We start from the raw sequence: 26,091 nt of genomic DNA on the forward strand, positions 1-26,091 counted from the left end.
GTAAAGAAATTAAATTAGACAGCATTTTGACAGAGGTCAAAGTTATAAATAGGACTAAGTATGGTATTGAATTACATGAGTTATTCTTATATGACAAGAAGGACAAAGTGTAGGTATGTTTAGGAGAAATAAGACTCAAGGAACTTCTAACAAGTAAACAAGTTGCAAGAAGTGTAGATCCAGACTTTCGATTTGAATGACGGGAAGTCACGACCTCGACGTTACTCGGGTAAATGCTACATCAGATCACTTTCAAAACCTATTGCAAGATGGAATAAAATCGGTCAGTTTTGTAGAAAAAATACAATGCCCGAGAAAACAAGTATGAAGGTCATTTTGTTTGTTACCAGGTTGAATTCAGAAGGTGTAACTGTATATTTTGGTATAGATAACGGCGTTTTTGCGACTACCTGACGCGCTGCATTATCATGACTGCGCTCTACTTTAAATTGTCTAGCGATTTGCCGATAAACTGTATTATATCGGTTATCGGCGTCTAAGATTACTATAGTTTGCTTAGCTATGATAATTGATATCGCATGAACGCTCTCCTCTTGAATACCACGTAACTGATATGAGGAATATGTTGTACAGTCAGGTCCTGCACAAGGCTTAGTGTTCAATTGCAGCACTCAAAGCAAATTTTGCTAGTTTCTATAATGAAAGCTTCAATGCTCTTGAATGAGGAAAATAGATCACAGTACAGATTTGCACACAGGTGCTCAATCAGTGACAAAGCTAATGGAGTACAGACCTGCACACAAGGCTTATTGAGCGAGACGCAGAGCCCGTCGGCATCCTTGCTGTAGTGCTCGACCAGCTCCTGGAGGGTGCGGAAGGTGGTCCGGCGCGCGATGAAGAATCCTCCCTCGTCGAGCTGCCTGATGCGGTAGTGTTTCACCGTGTCACCGTCTCTCACTGTAACAATATGACAATACCACAGAATAAGTAATACTACTACCGTGCAGAAAGGACACTTCCCACAAAACCGAAGTTTGACAGCGATTCAGGGTCGAATCATGATATTCATGATATTCCTTTCTAATCTATGGCACCCCTTTCGGATATATAGGGTTGTCAGTCATTATCTTATCTGTGTTCGTGCACGCAAAGGGACATCAAGTTGTGTCAACCCTAATAATTGCTCAGAGCAATGCTAAGCCGAACGGAGCCGAGTTTGCCCGAAGTCAGGAGTGTCTCTCCACTGACAATACCTACTTCCTCATCGTTATAAGAGACGATCCACAAAGTGTACTTTTCATGTACAGTCACGGAATTTAATTGTTGAGCCACTTACGTTGTTACATTGGACATTTTATACCGTTAGTATTGACAGCCAAATTAGCTTAAACCTTAGATGGATCACCAATTAAAGTCTGTGAGCTACACATTGGATAGTATCAGTTGCAATAAGAATAATCATGGGACGCCAATGACATTTGATCCCGAGTTTTTTAAACACTCGAAGATTCATTTCACCCAAGAAATGTCCTAAAATCATCAAATAGAACACGTTTTGGTTATACCATAGCGGTACCATGAAACCTATTTGAGACCGGCGATGACAAGCGTTTAGCATCAATAGGTTTTTTTATATTATTTTATACTTTAGACCTGCTACAAATCGTAAAAATTCAAAACCAAATAATAAAAATCAATGATGTTTGCATAAATATTTCATAGCACGGGGTTTTTACACCAATTGCATAACAATAATCACAGGTTTCCTAGGAATACTAAATATTTACTTGTGCAATATTTAATACGAGCAACATACTTGAACTATCTCAGGAATGCGTCTATTATGAAACGTTTATAAAAGCGATGCAGGCCTGGAATGAATCATCGGAGCAACAATGTTTACCTATAACTGGTTTAGTCGGTTCGTCGGCATGTCATTATCACTGTCCGTCAATGGTAAAACTAGACAGAATATGTCCATTAAAAAAGTTATTATATTACTTACACATATGTTTTTTAGGGTAAATTGGCATTTGGCACCTATTTTTGTACAAAAGTCAACAGGTTTAAGGTCTATGAGTATTACCGACCATAATTAATCTAGTATCAATCTACTTCGAAAGACGGTCCTTGGTCACCTAAACAACAGTAGCTGGGGATATAACCACAACCAAACACGTTTTTTACCAAAATTAGTCTCTATAATTAATTAAGAATTAGAATGCTCTGACACTCTATGTGAAGAATAATGGCGAATATCTGGGGCTGTCCATAAATTACGTCATCGATTTTGGACGATTTTTAACCCCCCCTTACCCCTAAAATCTGCTTCGAATGACCCCGTTTCCTCCTACGTCATGCTACCATAATCCGACGTCCAGACCCCGCCCCCCCTAAATTGAAATGACGTAATTTATGAATAGCCCCTAAGAACCAATGCTTTGATTTTGCCCCTCGATTTGTCGACAACACAAGCTATTCCATTTTGTATTGATGTCGACCGTTTTCGCCAAAACAGCCGCGCGTTACAACGACGATACATTACAATACTCTTTATTGCACACCTCACATAGTTTACAATAATGTACAGCAACATAAACAAAGACAATTGGTTAAAACCAAAATATTACTTTGCTAAACCGCTTTAATCGCTTCGCTTTTGCTTTCATTATCATCATCCCGTTTCAGTCCACTGGTGGACATAGGCCTCTCCCAAGGTACGCCACGTGGCCCGGTCTGCCGCTTTATGCATCCAGTCGCTGCCGACCTTCCTGTGCAAGTCTTCCCGCCATCTGGCCAGAGGGCAGAGGGTTTTGCTTTGGTTTAAATTAATATGGATTTCGGCAAAGTAACGCCTGATTCTATTAATTAATGACTATTGCATAGAGGTAACAACAGGCGGATGACAGGAGGACGATGTTGGAAGATCTTGGTGCAATATCGTTGCGTGATGAATCACAAATTCGAATTCCTTCGATTCTTTCGAATCACTATCTTCTGGGAAGTAATATCTATCTGCAACCCTGTCCTCTTTTCCGCCGGGGTCATACCAATGCGGATTAATAAAAAAATATATGATGATTCATAAGAAACAGCTTGTTGTTTATCTATATTGTTATAAATGACACCAGAAGTACAAGAACTGGAGTATCATTATTTCGAGATATTTATTTAATGGCACTCCATCCCAATATGGGCAATATGTATTCAACAGGTTAACAAGTATTCTTTTCTTATAATAAAACCTACACTACATTTTTACAGATTATAATAAGTTTTCTCACTCAATAGTGATTTTGCAAACTGTTTAGGTGCTTATTGTGGACGAATAAAGTCACGCAAATGTAATTGATTCAGTGTCTAATAAACCGCATACAACAGGCCTAAACGTTAAACCAAGTATTTAAATGTTACACATTTGATTATTATTTTAAACATAATTGTAGTTTTTATATTGTGATCTTCACCTATTTTTGAGTTCTTTTATAAAACTGTTTCATAAAATATATTAAAGTGGTAAAGTTTACAGGAATCACCACAATAGATCAGTACACAATCTTGTCAGTAATATGAAGCGACGTGCAACTACAATGTTAAAGGTAACTTTATGCCTATATGTAATTTAATCGTTATTGGTTTGAACTTGCATATGTAATACATTCGCATTCCCGGAAGCTATGCAGTCGATAATATCGAGTACTTTTAAACTGTTGATTGTCAAAAACTCCTTATAGTTGCATCTGTACGGTAAATTATACGGCTATTGCTGAACCAAAGATTTCCTTTGGTAGGATTGGTCCTTAAGGCCTAAGGATGGATTTAAGAAGTGGAGCCACCGCGATTTTTGATGTTAGTTTTTTGAGGTTTTGGCAGCTTCTGTTCTGGAGGAAAATAGGGTCTCAATCTTTATAGAGGCATTAATTATGCTACTATTCCAAGTTTGGTACCATATTCGTATGACTTAAGGATGCCAAATTCATTTTAGGACTCATATTTGCACGATAAAGATGTTAAACTACGTAAAATAAAATAAAAAAGTAAACATTAGACTATTTATTTTTTAACAATCTAACACAAAAAATAAAATAAAAATGGCACAATGATTCCTAGCCCTCGTTCTCCAATACCTCTGGATCCAATTCTAATCATCTTCGATCAGTGCTTCGCGGTCCATTACACTGTAAAAAATATAAAACAATGATTACCCAAAAAGTAGAAACAAACAAGCAAGCAAACTAAAAGCGAAAGTTATTCGAACATAAATATACCTGGAATTATCGCAGTTGCCATTACAGGTCTTGCATAGGAGTGTGCATGGCATTCCTTCTCGCCTACAAGAACAACGGCCTCTACAGCTGTTCTTACATCCACATTTTACCAGCTCTCGCGCCGCATCCCAGATACTGTGCTGGGTTGTCCATATTGGCTGCCATTGTGCTTCCTTTTCAGTCCATCCCCAGCAGTTTGATGGGGAGGGAATGTCGGGTGAGGAGTCAAAAGCTTGTCCCCATATATAACCTGCTTGGGGGGGATATTCTTGAGTGTGTACTGTCTCTTCCGAAAATCGTTTTTTCCATATTGATATTTTTGCCATTCGCAATTTTTACCATTTTACTTTTTCTCGATCGCATCCTTTTCTGAAATCTTATTTAACCATTCGCATATTTTCCCATTATTTTAATTTTCCAATATCTTAATTTTCTAATAGGTTTTCTACCATTCGCATAATTTCCCACTATATTTTATTTGTTTACAATCACGGAATAGATAGGTGCGACGACGAGCGAAGCGAGGAGGAGTGTGTTAGGTGAACTGCGAGCAAAACAGTGCGCGAAGCCGAGCGAGCGAAGTGAGCGTGCCGCGGCAGCGGCCGGCGAGCGCCAGAACCGACTGATTATATTGTACGATATTGATTTACAAAAAGAAGTTATTTTTAGTGAGTCTCTCGTATATTATAATAAGAATACATATCCAAATTATGCGAATGGTTAGAAAACATATTAGGAAAATAAGCTACTGGAAAATAAAATTAATGGGAAAATATGCGAATGGTTAGAAATGCTTCCGGAAAAGGATGCTATCGAGAAAAAGTAAAATGGTAAAAATTGCGAATAACAAATATATCAATATGGAAAAAACGATTTTCGGAAGAGACAGTACACACTCATATTCTTATTCTGTTCATCTCTTGTGGGGGGGATATTCTTATTCTGTAAAGCCTTATTCTTTGCGGCACTGCAAAGCCCAATCAGTGCGAGTGCGAGGCAATGTGGTATATAAATACATACCTAAATAGAATTGCGTATTATTTAAAATTCATATTACAACTAGCTGTTGCCCGCGACTTCGTCCGCGTGGAATGTTATCTTCAACATTTTACATCTTTAGTACCTATAATTTTCATATCCAAGCAATGTTGAAATTACTTTTCTTTTTTAGCAAGTTGTATGAAGTTTTAAGTCAAGTGGATTTTGATGTTGGTTGCTGAAATTACTTTTCTTACACTCTAAAAAATGAAGACCAACTAAGAGCAGTTTCTTCTTAGTTGACGTTAAGTTAATTACAACAATTACGATCTTATATAAATCAATGAAAGCTGATTACTTAAAACAATAAGTGTATCTGTGATTGAACTAATAAAGTAGGTATTGATTAATCCTAACAATTGTATACCTTGCATCTATTATTAACTTGTTGACATAATTATGTAACGTAGGTTGATTCAATAAATATCAAGCTTAGTTGATCTTACTAGGGTCAATTAGTTACCATAATTCTTTTTCATGTATATATTGAACAAGATCTTAGTTGGCTCAGTTACATAGCAATAGTAAGATCAATCAGAATTACCTTATTTGAAATGTCGAAGTCCTTGTTAGGCTCGTATGGAATCAAGATGCTTGATTACGACTATCAAAATATTGATAGGGCCAACCAAATTTTTTTTAGAGTGTATATTCTAATAATAGGTATGCCCTTATACAAAGATTCAAGTTCCACACTCACAAAATATCTGATCTTCATACAAACTTTCAACCATCTTTCTTACCACCTTAGGGGATAAATTTTCTAAAACGCTGAAATTAGTTTTCTTGTATTTTAATTTAATACCTTTTTACAAAGTTTCAAGTTCCAAGCTTAAAATTAAATTTGCACCCGAAGACGAACTTTCATTTCCTTTTTAACCCCCTTAGGGGTTAAAATTCCAAAAACGTTGCAATTACTTTTTTTGTAATCGGCTATTATGCCTTTTTAAGAAGTTTCAAAGCATTTGTAATGGATTCAAACATTCAACCCCTTTTTAACCCTGTTAAGGAATGAATTTTACAAAACGCTGAAATTACTTTTCCTGTCTTCTAATAATAGCCCTAAAAGTCCCGCGCTCGAAAAAAATTTTGATATCCATACAAAGTTTCAACCCCTTTTTCACCACTTTAAGGGATGAATTTTCAAAAACGCTAAAATTAGTTTTCTTGTATTTTAATAATATATCTTTTTACGAAGTTTCAAATTCCTAGCTTAAAAGAAAACTTTAACCCCATACAAACTTTCATCCCCTTTTTAACCCCCTTAGGGGTTGAATTTCTCGAAATCGCTTCTTATCTCTTGTACACTTTATAAATGTAATCTGGTGTGCAAATTTCAACTTTCTGGCTTTTGTAGTTTCGGCTCTGCGTTGATAATCAGTCAGTCAGTCAGTCAGGACACTTGCATTTATATATGTAGATTTATTTTTATTTTTTATTTTTACTATCTATTGACCTAAATATTATTTCAGAACTGACATTTAGACATTCGATTTAATCGAAAATGATACCAAACTTGACTTGTATACCTAAACCCTACGCAGTTATTAACCTCAGACTTTGTTAAGGCTAAAACCCCCCTCCCCCCACCTGCATGAAAAATTCAGGTGGATCCACTTCGTAAACCTATCTTAGGGATCCAAAGATCAATCCTGCCAAAGGAAATCTTTGGTTCAGCAAAATCCGTATTCTTCGTTTTTTTGTAGTGTACCATTTCCACTATTAAGCTTTCCTGAGGTTGTGGAAAGTCTAAGAACAAGCAATTGTGCAATTAATATTTACAAAATATTCGAGCAATAAACTTAGAATCCCGCACCTTATGACGTTTTTATTTACTATGAAAAGAACGCAGCCTAATTATAATATGGCAAAGAGTAAATGCATCGTATATTATTTGTTCGGATCTGTCTCTAAACATACAAGGTATTATAATACATATTATATAATATATTAATAAGCGAAGTATTCTGTAAAATAAGAAGCAAAATGACAGTACAATAGTATTATAATTATGTAAACAACCTTAGGCGCGCAAGGGCATGTGGCGGTCTTCAAATTTCCCAGCGGCAGCGGTATTGATTATTATATTCGACACAGATCGCTGCATATTCCAAGTACACGTGAAATCTTAATTTACTCAGGTGAAAGAAACGAACTTACTTTCATTTATTGAGAAAGCCTGGTACATTTATGCGGGCTCCATTGTATTAGGAATAGTGTTGAGGAACAATTCGAACGTGTATGTATATTAATATAAGATCAGAGGCTTATTTAGTAAAACTACAATCTGATGGCGTTTTCTTGCAGGACGATTCTTTAATTCATGCAGGATTTTAGATTCTATAATTTAATAGAAAAACAATTAACATCAAAATAATTATACAAACCTATCATTATTTACATTATATTACTAATCAATTAATTGATTAGGTTTTGTATTAGGAGTCCGATTAAACTAACATGGCTTTGCTTTTAATAACACTGGATATCTTATCTAGGAAAAATGGAACATACTTCTTGTGTTGAACGGCCAATGTCGGTAAATATGTGTTATCGGGGGGCACGGCAGTGCCCCCGCCAAGTCGAGCGCGAAGCAAACACTGCCGTACCATCCTTTACTGGAACCATTTCGCCGCATTTTCAGGCCCCTATTTGAGAACCTTTGGATAAGACCAGAACGCAGAAATTTTGGTCATCCAGTAAGCTATAATCACATACTTAAAATCCAAAATTTCAAGTCTGTAGGTCATTTAGTTCCGAAGTTAAGCGAAAGCAAAGTTTCGCATTTATGAAACTCACTCATGATCATCAGAATACAACTAGTACTTCCCATAAACTCAGAGAGCTGAAATTTGGTACAGAGTTAGGATTTAATGGCCACATAAAGGGAAAACCTAAAAATATTGCAATATCAGTCACGTTTTAAAGATCTAAGAACTGCATAAGTAAGTTTGTAATCCCATATAAATATATGATATTACAAAGTTACTGTTGCAGTTCCTACAAATAGTAGGTAAAGTAAAGGTACACTACGATGTACGATGTGAGTATGAATGAAGATATGTTTAGTTATGATATGTGTATACATAGTATGGGTATGAGTACCCGAAAAGAAGGACTGCCTACAAAAAGAGATGAGATCCCATCAAAAACATTACTTGTAAAAAGGTGCAAGTCTCGCAACGCTTTTACTACAAAAAAGTTTTGAGATGTAATGTGAAACCAAGTCGGTTATTTTAATCAGTGCCAGGGGGTGTTAAAACCGTATCAATAAGATATCTTTAATTTGTAATACGTATAATGACTTGGCCATCGCACGGCTGCTGAATGACAAAAGGATCATCGTCACCTATTAAAAATAATTCTAATTGAACATAACGCTAGCGCTAATTGCAGTTTGAGCATTACACATATTTACGAGTACGGTACGAGTAAACAAAGAATATAATACTAGGAGAAGAACGATAACTCCATACAAAAAAATGTCCCCAAACGTTTATACGTTTATACTAGTAGCGCCGCGTTGTGTACCAAGAACTAAAGTTGACAACCGGTTTAGCCTGGCGGGTATTGGTAGGTAGTAATTCTGTTGATAAACATATTTGTTATCTTCATATCACGAAATATATGATAGATGCAAATATTACCCCTTGTTTGTGGTATTATCAATTGATTTAAATAAAAGGCATATTTATGTTTATAACATTGTATAATTTTATTCATTAAAAATATGTTTTACATATAGAAATATACACTGAAAATTAAACCCTGACAACTTAATAAAAAAATTGACATTAATAAAGCGCATTCACAAAGTTTCCACTGTAATACAAATAACATTAGGCATGCCTACCTATTACACTTTACACACAGATACACTACACTTTACACACGGCATTTTACACAGATTTCTAACTTGTATTCATACATTTCTTCACGGTTAATTAATACGCTTTCCAGATGCATTATGACTCGGTTCCTTCTGAACCCACTAAAACTGTGAATTTCACTCTGGCTGCTTCAACAGCCGTTGCTCCGCATTTAGCACATTTTCTATGTGCATTGCTGTAATCCATGTAGGTTGTAGGTACAGACTTACAGTCTTAAGTGGTAGTACCGCTACGTTGTATTTATTATTTAAAGATTTAATAAATAAAATTTTCGTTATGAACTTTAACCACAGCAGTTGGACAGAGTCATTGACAAATATATTTTTTATTATGGTGGGTAGACGTACCTACCCTCCATATATTTTATGGACATTGATAAAGACTGTTGGAAGCAAATATTCAATTTTAAAACTGAATCGCGTATAATTAAGTTTTAAGCGTTTTAAGTCCCGTTTTATGATTAATAATGTATAAAATAAAATTCGTGATAATTTAAATCAGAGTTGGGAGCAATGTTGCTGTAGAAAAATGTTTTTATTTTTATTACTCGCAACTTTTTCTCGGAGGCCAACGCACACATAGAAGCTTCAGGCGCACACATGCGCAATTGTTTGGGGACATAACTTTCTTAGGAAGTGAACAGGCCTTGCGAGTAAAGCATTATGTGCGATTGCCAAGTCATTATATGATGATTAGTGACAGCGTTTTACACAAAAATAAAACGCTAATTAAATAACTTACCCTATTCGGAACCTAATAATAATATTGAGAGTGGCAACTCTGTTGTCGGTCGTATTGTCCTTTTCTAGCATATACGTCCCTCTCTCTCCCACACTCCCACCACACAGCAGTTTGCTTTTTGGCGGTTGTCGCAAAAACAAATTTCCAACTCATTGTCTCAAAATTATACATATTTACACCAGGCAGGATTAAAACTTTAGGTTCCGAATAGGGTAAGTTATTTAATTAGCGTTTTATTTTTGTGTAAAACGCTGTCATTAAACAACTGTACCGCTATTCGGAACCTAATAATAATATTGAGACGTGTTTGTTATCGCCTGGTGGTGGGAAGACGCCAAGCCAATGTGATTATACATGTACTTATTATGTATATGTAATATTATTATATTATGAGTGTTTAATTAATTATGCAGTACACCCTTTACTTTAACACCTGTGAGGAGAGAGGTATTTAGTAAAGCATCCAATTTGATATTCCATTATATTATGATACTAACTTAACATTTTATATACGTACTTAATGTACTTATAAGTGTTCAAAAAGAATAAGTGAGTCACCACAAGGGTGCTATACTTAATTACTTAAATGTATGTGAAAACTAGGTAAAAAGAAGATGTGATAAGTCAGTCTACTCTTCAAGGAGCATACACATCTGTTATAAGGAGTAATGTAATTCAAGTATGAAAAGATAAAAATATAAAAATTTTACCTTCCAATAAAATTATTATTATGTTTCCTATCCACATCGGATATCTTCATTGAGAGAGTAACGCGATCGTTGACCAATGATGCCGCTAGCGTCTATGTAGTCGCTCCGCCCCACGCCGTGACGTAGTTCCGCTTCCACTTCCTGCGAACCGTTGCTCGCTTCCCGCCACTCGCCACCGCCATGTCATTGTTGAGGAGAAGTACCGTCGGCATAAAAGTAGCCTAGTAGCCTGCCAGGAAGGCATTACTCAGATATCCGATGTGGATAGGAAACATAATAATAATTTTATTGGAAGGTAAAATTTTTATATTATGTGTTCCGTACTCCACATCGGATATCTTCATTGAGACCTGTTTATTATCTCCTGGTGGCGAGTTAGCGGGCGCGCAAGCGATAGGGCTACACCTACTGTCATAGAACTCAGAGAACGAATAAATATGTATACACCATATTGCAACCCATGAAATCACAGTGACTCGTTATAATGTGAAATTGAGAATTGAAATTGTAATCTCAGGTTCGAAACTGGTTTAAGAGAATTCTCATTCGAAATCGCATCCGATCCGCAGAATCTCGGCGAGTCATGTTCCCAATTAACATAAGCGAAAATATCGCTAAGTGAATAGCTTTCCAGCCAATTTAGTTATTAAGTACATCGTGGATCAAAAGCAATCGTAGGCGAGGCCGGCTTGGATGAGACTGTGGCTGAAAGAAATAAGCGAAGTGTCCCTAACATTTTGTGTAATTCTCGCAAGGTGACGTACCCAGACTACCTACTTATACTGGGTCTATACTTTATTCCGGAGCTTCTAAGAGTCCAGTCGGTAAGACACGTTATCTGGTTTAGAGCCGAATTTCGGACACAAAATAATAGCGTTAAAGTTATCTATGTAATTGCCCGGGCTACAGTGTAGTAGAGTAAGGTCATTGACCCTGCTGCCTGATGCTAACAGCAAAAGTGCGGCAGCTATTATATCGTACTTCTTCTAACGTACCTAACGTTGTAGGGCTATTTAAATTAGGGCAAGTAGATGTCTCGCGTCCCAAGCTGGTGCTTTGGGAGGCGCTGGTCTCGCTATTAATGGCGTTGGAAGAAGGCATAGTGTCCGATAGTGGTTCATACACAGCACTTGTGAGAGGCTTATGAACGAGTATCGTTCTGAAAGCTAACATGGATAATAGAAATAGACGTCTGAGATAGCTCGCTACTTCACTGGATAGAGGTACCTGGCAGTTGATCTTATTTTTGATGCACCATAAAGACCGTTTCTACATTGTGGCCGTACATGCAGCCTAGACAAGGGGACGATCTAGGGGCTCCCGTTACTGTTTTCTATACAAACACAGTACCGGAATCGGGAATATCCGGTTCTTCCATATTAGTGAGACAGTGACAGTTGCGTTTCGTTCGCTACGTAGCGTTAGACCTTGGCATGTTATATGCATGCGCCAGTCACGCCAGTAGCGGACGTCACTCCTGATCCCGCCAGCTCGGTGTTGGAGCGTCCTATCTGACAGGAGCTACGCCTCATTCTTAAGGTCGTTGACTCGTAAGGGAGGGCGGTCTGACGTTGTGTTCACTAGGACCGCCAGTAAATTGCAAGCTTACCACAGCTGCTTTAAGACTCCTTATCACGCCGTCGCAGTACACAGACTAGGCTGGGAGGTGGAGACATCCATGCCAAGTCTCACAGGCAGCTGTCAAAGGTCGTGGTAGCAGTTCAATGAGTCTGTTAAGAAATACCGTGGCACAGTGCGAGGGCTCTCGAAAGCGGAGGCCGGCCAACAAGGCGCCTGTCAGGTGAAGACAGTCTCGGCGGCTGCTGGGCGCAGCTGCCACTCGGGCGCGCAGTGACTTCTTGATAAACCGTTGCCCTCGGGGGTTGTACCGACCTGGCAAGTAGCAAGCAACCAGCGCGACCTGTAGACGATCTGCTGGCATCAGCAGTTTTTGCGACAGCCGTAGTAACGGAAGGGATGTAGTGTCGCCGTCGTTTTATGTATACTGTACCGGTGCGGTTGTATGTTTACACTTCTGTCGTCAGCGCTGCAGATGCGGCCCGTTAACGGTTACTCTTCGCTGAAAGGGCCTTACCTCGTACATTGTCTACCAATATTGGAGATTGTAACGGACTGCTTGCATAAGATGAGGAAGAAAGTGGTGCGAGGCTTTCGGCAGCTCCGTGTTGCTGGGGACTGCGAAGGCTTCACCTTCCTCCATGAACTAAAGTTTGCGAATTTGAGACTGAACAGAAGGCATTGAGTCTCATTTCTGCGAGAAACTCTGCAGCAAGGCAGGCCTGTATGTCGCGAAAAAGAAAACTTTCAATCGGTGTGTTGTGACGCGTGTCCCACGTGATGTCTAGGAGCGTGATGGTCTAATTCGCTTTATCTGAAGAGACACCCTATATCGAGTTAGTATAGGGCATCGAGTTAGTAGCATGCTTTTAAGGAAATCGAACTGATGAAATCAAGTCTAAAATCGATTTTGGCGCTTTGCGTAACAAAACTGTTTCGATAAAGTCGAATACAGACAGATGGGAACTGCTGGAGTCCTCCTGGCCCCTTTCTCTTAGCACCGGAAACTCAAGCTTGTTCAGGCGCAGCGGGTTTATTTGTCCCATTTTGTTTATTATGGCTTTTCGCACGAGTTCGTCTTTGTAAGACGAAACTTAAGCTGGAGAGCGCGAGCAAGCAGAGATAATTATGTGAAGTCTGCAGACCTTTTCGATGCCTTTCACCTCGGTTTCGAGCGGTCGCACAGGGCCTTGTCGCTAGCTGTTCTCTGGTTGGACCACTCCATGGCCTCGAGAAGTCGTAGGAGCTTCGAAGCGACACAGCGAAGTCGATCAGCACCTTTATGAAGCCCGGGAACACGACGTATTTTCCTCTGAGTATCGACATATCTTACCGCTTTCAACTCCGGGCAGTCGAGCCGCGCTAGGACGGGGCTCTTTACGACCTTGTCTGCCGTCGCCGGAGGATTCTTTAACCGAAACCAAGAGCTTAGCGGTCTGTTCGTGCTGTACCATACCATACCTATACCTGCACCATAGCTATAGGCGCCTGCGTACCTCAATGGAACCATGTGGACAGGACAAAACTGATACTGTGGCGCCCAGCGAGCAAGGGACAACATCGTCGTAGTTGCAGCATCGGTGGGCAGCATCGGCGTGATTGTGGCAACCGCCGCCGCTCGGGAGGCGCCGGTGCGTGAAGCTAGGGGCGCCATCGTGGCCTGAGGCCGGGCGGTTCATGGCGGCCGCCACTGGTTCGGGAAGCGCTGGTGCGTGAGGCGAGGACCCATAGTGGCGGCCCGCTCTAGAGGCGTTGTCGCGTGAGGCGGGCGGCTCCATCGTGGCGGCCGCCGCCACCGGCTCGGGAGGCGCCGGTGCGTGCGGCGAGAGGCGCCATCGTGGCGGCCAGCTCGGGAGGCACCGGTGCATGAGGCGGTCGCCGTCTGGCTGGCTGGTCTGGGAGGCACTGCTGTGAGGCGAGAGGCGCCATCGTGGCGGCCAGCTCGAGAGGCGCCAGTGCGCAGGTGGTGGTGCCATCGTGGCGGGCGGCATCATCGTGGCGGGCAGCGCCATTGTGGCAGCCGCCGCCGCCGCGTCGATGCGTAATGCGAGAGGCGCCATCGTGGCGGCCAGCTCGGGGGGCAGGCGGTGTCATCGAGCGGGCGGCGCCATCATGGCGGCCACCGTCGCCAGGCTCAGGTGCGAGAGGCGCCGTCGTGGCGGCCAGCTCGACAGGCGCCGGTGCGCGTGACGGACGTTACCGGCACGGGAGGCGCCGATGGCTAGGCTCGTAGTTGCACGCATCATCACGGCGACGCTGTTGCCCTCGGCGGTGCCATCGTGGTGGCCACCACCGGCGCGTAGGTCACCAGCGACGTCATGACGGCCGGCAACCAACGCGGCGATCGTCGCTGTACTCGTAGCATTTCCACTGCTTACACGTAACTTACCTTCCTTCCGCTCGAGCAGTCGGGACGCAGAAGCGGTCCGCCTTCACCTTGGCGCGATCCACCCGCGATGCGCCCGCAGCTGCAGGAGCGGGCGTGTGACGTCTCGCAGAGCCACGCGGATCTCTCGGAGTCCCGCTGGACTGGAAGCGTCCGCACCGCAACTGCAGCAATAGGAGCGGGCGTAGCAACAGGAGCGGGCGTGTGACGTCTCTCGGAGTCCCGCGGACTGGAGGCGTCCGCACCGCGACTGCAGCAACAGGAGCGGGCGTGTGACGCCTCTCGGAGTCCCGCGGACTGGAGGCGTCCGCACCGCGACAGGCGTCCGCACCGCGACTGCAGCAACAGGAGCGGGCGTGTGACGTCTCTCCGAGTCCTGCGGACTGGAGGCGTCCGCACCGCGACTGCAGCAACAGGAGCGGGCGTGTGACGTCTCTCGGAGTCCCGCGGACTGGAGGCGTCCGCACCGCGACTGCAGCAACAGGAGCGGGCGAGTGACGTCTCTCGGAGTCCCGCGGACTGGAGGCGTCCGCACCGCGACTACAGCAACAGGAGCGGGCGTGTGACGTCTCTCGGAGTCCCGCGGACTGGAGGCGTCCGCACCGCGACTGCAGCAACAGGAGCGGGCGTGTGACGTCTCTCCGAGTCCTGCGGACTGGAGGCGTCCGCACCGCGACTGCAGCAACAGGAGCGGGCGTGTGACGTCTCTCGGAGTCCCGCGGACTGGAGGCGTCCGCACCGCGACTGCAGCAACAGGAGCGGGCGAGTGACGTCTCTCGGAGTCCCGCGGACTGGAGGCGTCCGCACCGCGACTGCAGCAACAGGAGCGGGCGTGTGACGTCTCTCGGAGTCCCGCGGACTGGAGGCGTCCGCACCGCGACTGCAGCAACAGGAGCGGGCGTGTGACGTCTCTCGGAGTCCCGCGGACTGGAGGCGTCCGCACCGCGACTGCAGCAACAGGAGCGGGCGAGTGACGTCTCTCGGAGTCCCGCGGACTGGAGGCGTCCGCACCGCGACTGCAGCAACAGGAGCGGGCGTGTGACGTCTCTCGGAGTCCCGCGGACTGGAGGCGTCCGCACCGCGACTGCAGCAACAGGAGCGGGCGTGTGACGTCTCTCCGAGTCCTGCGGACTGGAGGCGTCCACCGTGGCCCGCAGCGTCGCGGTGTCTCGGAGTCACCTTGGACGACAGCAGAAGACGCGGCGCGCGCGGGCGGGGGCGGGCGCCGGGCCCGCGCCCCCGCGCCGCGGGACGGGGCGCCCCGGTCGCGCCGCAACTAACAACACGAGGTACTCCCAGGCTACTGCCTGAGAACCCTCCGCGAGTGACGAAGTAACTTCTGAACGCCAATAAAATTAGAATATCTTAAACTGGCTCACCGGATGGTTCGAGACAATCCAAACCTCCTTATCAGCGAAGCGCGGCGCCCGAAAGCAGCGCGCGCAGGCCGTCCGCCGCCGCGCCGCCCGGGCGCCGCCGCCGCCGCCGCCGCCGCAGGCACGATGACCGCGCGTTCCCTCTCCGATGCGGAGCGACTTGTTACCACTTGTTAACAAAAACCACTGACGCACTTCCTACTTCGATCTCGAAAATGCGAGTTAACGGTAACGATTTTAGCAGCATGGAATGTGAAAATTAATTTAGCAAGAAAAAAGTGGGTAGAATCGAAAAGCACCGTTCGATGACTTCGATCGCGAGACCGCCAAAAGACTAATAGTGGCGATCTCTGCCATATCTCACTATTTAATCGACCGAGCTTTGGATCGGAAATGTTTAAGCACCATGCTGCAAAAATATACGCAAAAAATATTTGCGGACCATCGGTCAAGACGGTCGACGAAACAATGACATGGCGGTGGCGAGTGGCGGGAAGCGAGCAACGGTTCGCAGGAAGTGGAAGCGGAACTACGTCACGGCGTGGGGCGGAGCGACTACATAGACGCTAGCGGCATCATTGGTCAACGATCGCGTTACTCTCTCAATGAAGATATCCGATGTGGAGTACGGAACACATAATAATAAAGTACTAGAGTAGTTTTTATTTATAAGTCGCAATTATTATCAAATTTGATAATAATTATCTATAATAGTAAAGTAATCAGTTGCAGGAATATAACAAGGACAGGACATTTCTTATTTCCAGAATCCCTCGGGCTTAAGTAGACGAATATTTTAATTATTCGTTATATCACTATCACCACAAACAAAGTTAATAAAATTAGGTACTTATTGAAATGTCATAGGGAATCACTAAATTTATTTAATGACTATAAGCCATATACTTGGTTATAGGTTATAGTTATAGCTATAAATGCATTTAACCCTTTTAAACGCTTTACTAACGAGAACGCAAGTCAGTGTACATAAATAAACCTTGCTTAAAAGTGTGAAGGTTACTATGAGAGCTTAAGCCACAACACTCATGTGTTCACTGCGCTGTGACACTAGTTATGACGCTTTGTGGTGTTCTTGTGTAGAATTGCTACAGAACTTTATCAATAATATTCTAATTAAATTCATGTTTAGCTATCATAACCTTAATTTTACTAAAAAGTTTGTATATATGTAGTAAGAGTAGTTTCTTAGTGGTTTACTTTATCTGGTGCCTACTGGTAGACATAAGCCTTAAAACTTTATTGGTTCTGACCGCTAAAGTGGCATAATTTCTGTAAACTATTCATAGACATTGCTTAATTCTGAATATTCAGTTTTCTCTATTCAGTGTGTAAATTATAAGGAATCAGATACTTGATTCGAAACCCTAGCTCATCGCATAGGTGCTTTTAACCGAAATACAAATTTATGTACTTATTTCGTGATTTTACATTATTTGCTGTGGGAAACCAGGGGGTTCCCTACAATTTGCCGGGCGCCTGTGGCCCCAAAGCCAACAGCGCAGAGGCCCTTTAAGAGGCAGCTATTTTATCCAATGCTAGAATCAACAGTTTGTCGAATCTATTAGATATTTAGGTATACTTATCCTCCTTATGAACTAAGGATAATTGTTACTTGTTTATGTTTCAATAATAGCAAGATTGTAAATTATTTTATATTCTGAAATATAATATTATTTAATTTGGGCCAGTGTACTTCTGTATACTATATCTCTGGCCTACTACCTACTATAGGTTAGTCTAATAACATCCCGCCTCCTGGGAGGCAATATACAGAGTTCTTGGATATATATTCACGATATCGCTAAGTGTGTGGACCTAGTTTTCCGACACTTGACTGCATGAAATTATTGTGTACATTTTTTACAGGTCTCGAGCAAGAAGGGTACCTATATATAGGTTGACGTCCTTAACTTGTGGATTTGGTAATAGGAGCAAGACACAGACGGGGTGTAAATTAATTGATCCACCATGTTTCAAGAGATTCATGTGCATTGATGTCTTCAAGTTACACTGTACAGACAGACTATATAACTCTTTTGCAGAGTTTTGCCAACATATTATAATAAATGACTGCATTTGTTTGGGTGTACTTGTTCCACGACAAAAACATATTTTTATATATTACAATGTATTTTTGAAAAGTACTCGCCTTTCAAAATAGCTTCGCCTTTTCGCAAGGCTTGCTGCTGTTTCACATTGTGCAAAGCAAACAGTATCGCAATGCTATAATTTTGTATAAATTGAGAACTAGAGGGTCATGCCCTAGACGTGACCGCCCAGAAGTTATACTAGAATCGTTCTTGCAAACCATTAAGTCACTGTTTATTAAAAACCTTATGACTGGGTACATTACATTCCACGGTGGGTACATTTGTTAAACGTATAGTATCAAACTATGACGAATAATGATAAGTGAATTAAGTGATAACAATATTTGGTCCGTGCATAGAAGCACGTGCCCTTGAGATTAGCATGGGTAGTTTAAAATAAACTTAATCTGTGCATAGGAGCACTTACGATCAAGGTGATTCGAATCCTCAAGGTTCACAAGGCAGACATAAGGGTGTAAAATAAAGCATTCATAAACGCCCCGTTAGGTCAGTTTTGTATATTTTTATTTCCAACATGCTTGTGCAGCACATGACAATTTTCCTATACCATGCCAGTCAGGGATATAATAATTAAATAGGTAACCTTGGTTATGTCGTGTACCTACATAGGTAGGTACTCGTAAAAATGTTAACTGAAAGACTAGTGCTCTCGAGGCAAATATAATTTATATTAATTTCTAGTCTGTCATAGCAGGCATAGACTTCAAAAGTTTTTAGATACTTATTCATAGGGCCGCTAAACGGAACCCTTTGTACACCTTGAGCAGGCTGTTTGTGCTCTTGTAATTTTATTTTCACACCATGAGTGATATTAAACATAGCTTATTTCAGAATTGAACCGTAAGCTATGTTGTGTCGTGAGCTTAAGTGAGCCTGATTTAATTAGAGTCCACAGATTATCTGGACCTTGGAGGATTGACCACACCTTATTCTAAATATCAATATTCTGCCTGGGCTTATGGTCGAATTTAGGTGACTAAATCTCTTAGTATTATCCATGCCACCCACGTTATGAGCCTTAGCGTCTCCAGACCACAATTTTATATTAGGGTGCAAAGATTTTTTCATCTTTAAAATAAAAATGAGTCGAGATAGGCCTGGAATCTTAGGTTATTTTATACCTGTTATATTATAATTTTAGAAATGTTAATTAGTCCAATTTTGGGTTTAGCCAATAGGGTGTCCGGGACCCTTAAAATAGATTGGTAAACAAAAATGAAACCTCGAATAACGAAGCCTATTTCGACTGATTTTTACCCAGAACATTATTTTGTTAGAACCCTTTCACTTGTCCTTTGTCCAAAAGGAGGTATTTACATATTCATCTTTGTTATATTTTTTATGATTGTGGCCTACTCGCTCGCCTGTGTTATAAACATATCATTTAATTTCTAACATGCCTTGCGTAGGCTTATATAGGTTGTAATATCATCATCAATAACTTGATATCAGTTTGTGAATGAATCAAAGATTCTTTGGCACACCTTACGCAGGTGGAAACATGGCAGCCTTGCGCAGGCTTAAATAGGTACACAACATATTGGTTTCATCACAAATAACTTGACGTTAGTTTGTGACTGCATAAAAGATTCTCTTAGGCACACCTTACGCAGGTGGAACCATAACAGACATAGCTTAAGAATATCATTCAAATGAAGTTTATGGGTAATATTCCCTTAGTTGCGAGTTCTTCGCTCGACAAGGGGAAAGGATTTACTTTAATAGGCACTTTTAGAAAGTGTCATTCACGGTGACGAGATTTGCCATAACTAAACTTTAGCTCTACAGTTAGCGAATATAATTTGAAATTATGAAGCAAACCATGCGTCTTCGTCAATGAATCATTCTAAACATTCCCATATCGTTAATGCCCTTTCAAGTCACAGGCTTCCGATTTTATTTAAAACGTTTACAAGTGTAGGTACAATTTATGTAGGTAGGTGGGTAGGCTTAAAGATTGACCGTCTTGTATGTACATATAGTTACATATAGAATGAATAATCAAGTTATTCAAATCCAAAATAATACAAGCACATATAGCAACTACATGCAAGAGTTCTTTTAAGCTGTTAGTACCTGTTATTTATTTAAAGAGATACCTATCTACCTACATTTTAAACATTTTTTTTTTTTAATCAAAGATCTAGTTGGAGAGATATAAATTGGTAGATAAGGAGTGAAATACTTAAGGATTTCCATGTCATTCTTGCGCAGAGCCATGCTAATCTCTCTCTTTATCTAGGCAGACTTAAGTTTACGTACTGCCGAAGTAGGTACTCACTTTCCACAAAAATAAATGCAATGCTTGCGATGTAGGTTTGTTCGTTACCTTGTGTCCCTCAGAGCGGAAATAGAAGCCCCGCGAAGCGGGGCTTCGTCGACTCCTAAGCGGGTACACGTTATTTATCAGCAAGTTTATTACCAAAAAATTTATTTTGCAATATTATATTTAACCCGGAACGGGATAAACCGACAAGTTGCTGATAGATACTTGGACAGATAAATCCTACACGTCTATAAGCTTCTACCTTAATACGTAGGTTCTACGTAACACGTATTAACTATCCGATCCTTTCGTATTCGAGAACACAAATCACTTGAAAACTGAAGGGTATGCCTCCACACATCACCATTTAAGTGTTATACCTAATTTCAACCGTTATTATAGACACACAAAGATTTAAAGTAATAAGTAATAAGACTCAGAAGAGACTTAATGTAGGTATAATATTAATTAAATTCTAATGGTGACAAGTGCACGCTTTACCAGCTCGATGTGTTTTCTAACATTATGTGTTTTAGTATTTTCATTAGCATAGCCACGGTGCGCGCAGGCAGCCTTTGAAAACTTACACATTACTATTCCGGATCGTTTTTATTTGCTAGATAGTTTAACGGACACTAAATTTAAATATTTATTTCGAACGGCAAAAGCCGTTAGAAACTGTTTTTCAATATAGTCAGCTAAACTGAGGTACAAATTCAAAAACTCACCAGCAGTTTAGCTTCACGACCTTCCAGATGGAAAAACAGCAAGCCAATGAGTTGGAAATTTGTTTTTGCGACAACCGCCAAAAAGCAAACTGCTGTGTGGTGGGAGTGTGGGAGAGAGAGGGACGTATATGCTAGAAAAGGACAATACGACCGACAACAGAGTTGCCACTCTCAATATTATTATTAGGTTCCGAATAGCGGTACAGTTGTTTAATGACGGATTACTGATTATTATTTAATTATTAGATTTAATGAATGGGCAATACGAAAAACTGTTGCTACTGTACAAGAATCAGAACCGGAAAAAAAGAAAAGAAAGATTTGTAATAATAAAAAAACTACTCCTAAAAAGAAAAAAAATGTGTTAAATAAGAAAATCTAATAAAATTAATCAATATGCCCACGTTTCTACAAAAAGTAGTGAAATCCCACCAAAAACATTCTGTAAAAAACTAGCCAAGTCTCGATGGAGCTGCTTGTTTATCTCTAAAAAGTAATGAAATCTAGACAAAGTCGTGCCAAGTCTAAGGTTCCTTACTGCGATTTCTTTATTATTATAGTTAATGTTGTGTGACTTGGCCGTTGAAGGGTACACAAGGGTACAAAACCAGGTGCTCCATGACACAATTGCACCAATCTGCCATTGCACCAAAAAGAAGTGTTTGTTTCAGGCTCGCCCATACATAAGTATTATTGAAATACGCAGCTTTATCAAGCCTACAATTGACTGGTTATTGAATCAACGTTTTCCAAGTGGCAATTTTCCATCGTCAATGGGTAGCGGTTCTGGCGACAGATTGGTGCAATGGTGTCATGGAGCACCTGGTTTTGTACCCTTGTGTACCCTTCAACGGCCAAGTCACACAACATTAACTATAATAATAAAGAAATCGCAGTAAGGAACCTTAGACTTGGCACGACTTTGTCTAGATTTCATTACTTTTTAGAGATAAACAAGCAGCTCCATCGAGACTTGGCTAGTTTTTTACAGAATGTTTTTGGTGGGATGCTATTTTATGCTAAGTATTTTATAATATCTGAATATGAGAGGTTTTTTACAGACAAGAAATATCGGTACCCACTCATGAAGTTCTTGGATTTAAATACAAACATTTTTTATAACATGAAGCTGAATATTAGTCCGTTTCTATGCAAAGTTGTCCTAGCTTCTAAATAATATGATACAGAGCACTTTAACCGTAAAAGCTGCTGTTTAACTCTATCACTGTATGTGTAAATATTATTGAGATGATCAAATATTAGATACTTTTTTTACAAACTATAGTTCGTTTTTTTTAGCATTAGAAAGAACTCCACAGAAGCAAGCGTGCAGTTTTTATCAGGCTCTTTAATTGTTAATAATTATTGAATTATCGAATGTAGCATGGTCAATACATATAATTTACTTTAAATTATTACCGCTGCCGCTACGTGCCGGATTTGGAACCACAAGCTTACTGCTGCGAAGTTCTTTCTAATGCTAAAACGGACTGTAGTGGTGGGCGTAAATTGGGGCAAAACGTGTTACGAGTGGCCCTGGCTACCCACCCCTAGCCGTTTGCCACACGATCTGCTAAACAATAACACCCTCTAGCTATCTGTATCAAGTCACGCTCATGCACATGGACATAATAATTAAAAGGCTTACCTATCAGACTAGTTTGGCAGGGCGTCGCCGTTGACATATAGACACATTTGGAAGGACATTTTATGTCTGCGTGAGCTATAAATGATAGAACTATATTTATGGAGTCCGCAGTTCAAAATACTCGAATTGGGCGCTGCTTTTTCCGCACCCCGCATACTTATAAAATGGGGCACACGCCCGCATGAATGTTTCGTGCGGTTTTGGTCTCCATCTGGTCTTTGCTTAGAAAACAAAAAAAAAGCTTGCGATAATTTCGCGTCCACAGTTAAAAATTCAATTAAATTTGCCCCACATGACGTCACTTCAGCACCCGGCGTACATACAAAACGCAGTGCTGCCGCGTTCAACATAGTTCCGTAAGCGCATTTGAAAATGAGTTCGAATATATTCTTTAGTGCATGAGATTAAAGTATAAAATTGAGCATTTTTTTAAAAGCACATACGGTGGGCATACCAAGCGCGATAGAGACAATGTCCGCGCACGTCCCGCGCGGCTGTCCGTCAATGTCGTTTTGCATCACATGAACCGGCGCGCACTCTGCGTCGAATTACAATTACAACGTAACATAAAAGTATTAGCATAAATACCGCACTATGAGTTGGAATAAGACAAGTATCACCTTACAGACGTTAGATAGTTATAACCAATTCTATTTCTAATCATAGCATCTCAATTTTATTTGTATGTTTTAAGGTTTTATAATAACTAGGCGGGGAATTTACCTTATAAACTAATCATTCAAGGAACGTACGTCAATGCTACATTTTCATAACCTTTTTAACCGCCGTTGTCTATAAGATATATACAAAATCGGGCTCATTTCGCCGCGGTCTGATAAATAAGTCAAAACTTTGCGTGACTTCGTACCGCGGGCAGCACGCTCGACGAAAAATTCTAGTTAAAAGATTAAAATTAAAGTTCGGTTCGTTCGCCTTGTTAAAGACATAAAGACTAAACCCAGTATTTTTAAAGGCAATTGGTAAATGCGACTTTTTCAATTCTCCTCTGTTATGAAACCTATTATATCAATTAGCAACTAATTACCGCCAGTAACTAAGGCTGAATCGATACCACGAAGTACTTTGTCTTTGTTCCCACGACGCCCGTTCCGGAGCTTTAGAAAAACTTTGAACCGGTTTAGCATCGGAATAGATCCTACGAGAGCCTATGAACACGTTCGTAAGGCGCCTGGTTAGAACATTTAAGGTAACTCTTTAAATAGACTGGGCTGGAGCCGCGCGGGCGTCGCTTTTTGTTGGTGCACAACACAAGTAGGCAGACGTCTATTACCTACGTGCTGTCGCAGAATATATAATTGTACCTATTACGTACAGAATTGTCACTGTCTAACATAACCCATGTTTGATAGTGAAAGGTCAGGAATGTATGTTGCCCCTCCTAACGCATGACACATTCTTTTACTCTCTCTACCTCAATAACTGCTCTGAACAGTCGAGTCGCGAGTTGTGATATGCTCCCAAAATACACAACAACGGAGTACAGTCTCAAGACTTTCAAGAGCAAGTCCGCAGTCTAGGTAAATTTTTACATTTCAGGAAAAATATCGACGTTTGGTGACCTTTTACACGGCATGAGTACCTAATCCTACAGCCGTATTCGAACAATGAGATACGTCATCTACTAGATATTGAAACGATATGTATTAGATATGTCAGTGTCAAAAGTGACGTATTTGTTTGAAGAAACCTCAATTTTGACACTTGTTTGACACTGACATATCTAATACATATCGTTTCAATACCTAGTATTTGACGTATCTCATTGTTCGAATACGGCTGTTAGTCAGTTCACAGACGGATCTAGAAGCTGATTAATGACGTTGATGTTAATTGTCATAATTACATTAACTATAAGCACAAGTTAGTTAGGTTAGAATGGTTATAGTCGATTTTTAGAGAATTGCGGGTAAAATGGTTTAACAAGACTTAATCCGAAATCAAAAGACCGCTAAAAGTATCGAATGAAAATATTGAAAACACTGAATCGCGGGCACGATAAATCTATAAAAGCGATAGTGGCAATTTTGTTGATACCTATAACTCTAACCTAGTTAATAACTGAACGTACAAGTTTAAAGTCTATTATTGTGTGGTCGAATGGACAATAGGCTCTTCGAAGTTCATTGACACCATTAGCTTTGAGATTAGGATTATCTTTTCATTGCAGCATAAAAGAGGTCAAAGTATTCACCTGATAGCGAGAAGTCATTGTGCCGGCTCTCCGAGTCTCGAATAAGGAAAGCGCCGTGCTCGTTTTCTGGCAAAAGGAGCTTCTTTTCAGCTTCAATCCTTTTTATTTTACGGAAATACCATCTGAAACAAAGGCAGAACGTTATTAGTAAATTTCGATGGAAGAATAAAATTGACATTAGGAAACTTCTTATACGTCAATGAATAGATCTAGAATCTATATGGATTAGATGTGTCAGTGTCAAAAGTGACGTTTTTGTTTGAAGAAACGTCACATTTGACACTGGCATATCTAATGCATATCGTTTCTAGATATATTAACTAACGTATCTTGAAGTTCCAATCGGGCTGTTAGACATTAATAAATAAATAGTAAAATAAATAAATATTATAAGACATTTTACACAAATTGACATAGCCTCACGGTAATCTCAAGAAGGCTTGTGTTGTGGGTACTCAGACAACGATATATATTAATATATAAATACTTAAATACATAGATAACAACCACGTCTCGGGAACAAATAAATGCCCTTACTGGGATTCGAATCCAGGACCATCGGCTTCACAGGCAGGGTCACTACCCACTAGGCCAGACCGGTCGTTAAAAACCGTAATGAATTAATTATATGTAAATAGAGACCAGTAGCGTTCGGATTTTTTATTTTATTTACATATATTTTACTTCAAGAAAAATATAGTAGCTTGTTTAGACCCAAGATTTGAAACATAATACTTTCAGTCCCAGCTGGAAATTTCTATTGTCAGGAGTTATTGACTGCACATCCCACCATTCTTACTACTCGTCAATACCATTAATGGCTCCTCTACACGGTGGGCCAACGCCGGCCACTAAGGGACGCATTTATGCGTTAGAGGGAGCAAGTGATATTGCTATCTCATTCTACCGCATGGCTGCGTCCAGTGCGTCCCTTGGAGTGGCCGGCGTAGGCCCATCGTGTAGAGGAGCCATAATACAATGCGAGTAGCGGTGGTAGTCAGGAGAAGTATCCCGTTTACATACTCGCCCTGTTCGCTCTCCTGCCAACTTCTACAGAATGTAAACGAGATAATAAAGGTCGTAGCAGGGCAGACCGCGGTGACTCAACCTCGTGTAGATACAGTTATTGTGTATTCAATCGGCGTATGTTCCCTGTA

General features: G+C 41.0%; 1 protein-coding gene and 1 long non-coding RNA gene across 3 annotated transcripts in view; one reads left to right on the plus strand and one right to left on the minus strand.

Moving 5' to 3' along the window:
• LOC134671955 (uncharacterized) overlaps positions 1-26,091 on the plus strand; it is a 346,096-nt gene that overhangs the window by 63,131 nt on the left and 256,874 nt on the right. The window lies entirely within an intron of this gene.
• The window catches only part of LOC134671934 (tyrosine-protein kinase Src42A), a 107,631-nt gene that overhangs the window by 26,570 nt on the left and 54,970 nt on the right, over positions 1-26,091 (minus strand). For both annotated transcript variants that reach the window (XM_063529805.1, XM_063529804.1), the window contains exons 2-3: positions 24,935-25,056; positions 755-918 (exon numbers count right to left, since the gene is read on the minus strand). In XM_063529805.1, coding sequence (XP_063385875.1) covers positions 755-918; positions 24,935-25,056 — 286 coding nt within the window. The remainder of the gene's footprint in view (positions 1-754; positions 919-24,934; positions 25,057-26,091) is intronic.

This window comes from Cydia fagiglandana, chromosome 16 (genome assembly GCF_963556715.1).
Source record: "Cydia fagiglandana chromosome 16, ilCydFagi1.1, whole genome shotgun sequence".
Lineage (NCBI taxonomy): Eukaryota > Metazoa > Arthropoda > Insecta > Lepidoptera > Tortricidae > Cydia > Cydia fagiglandana.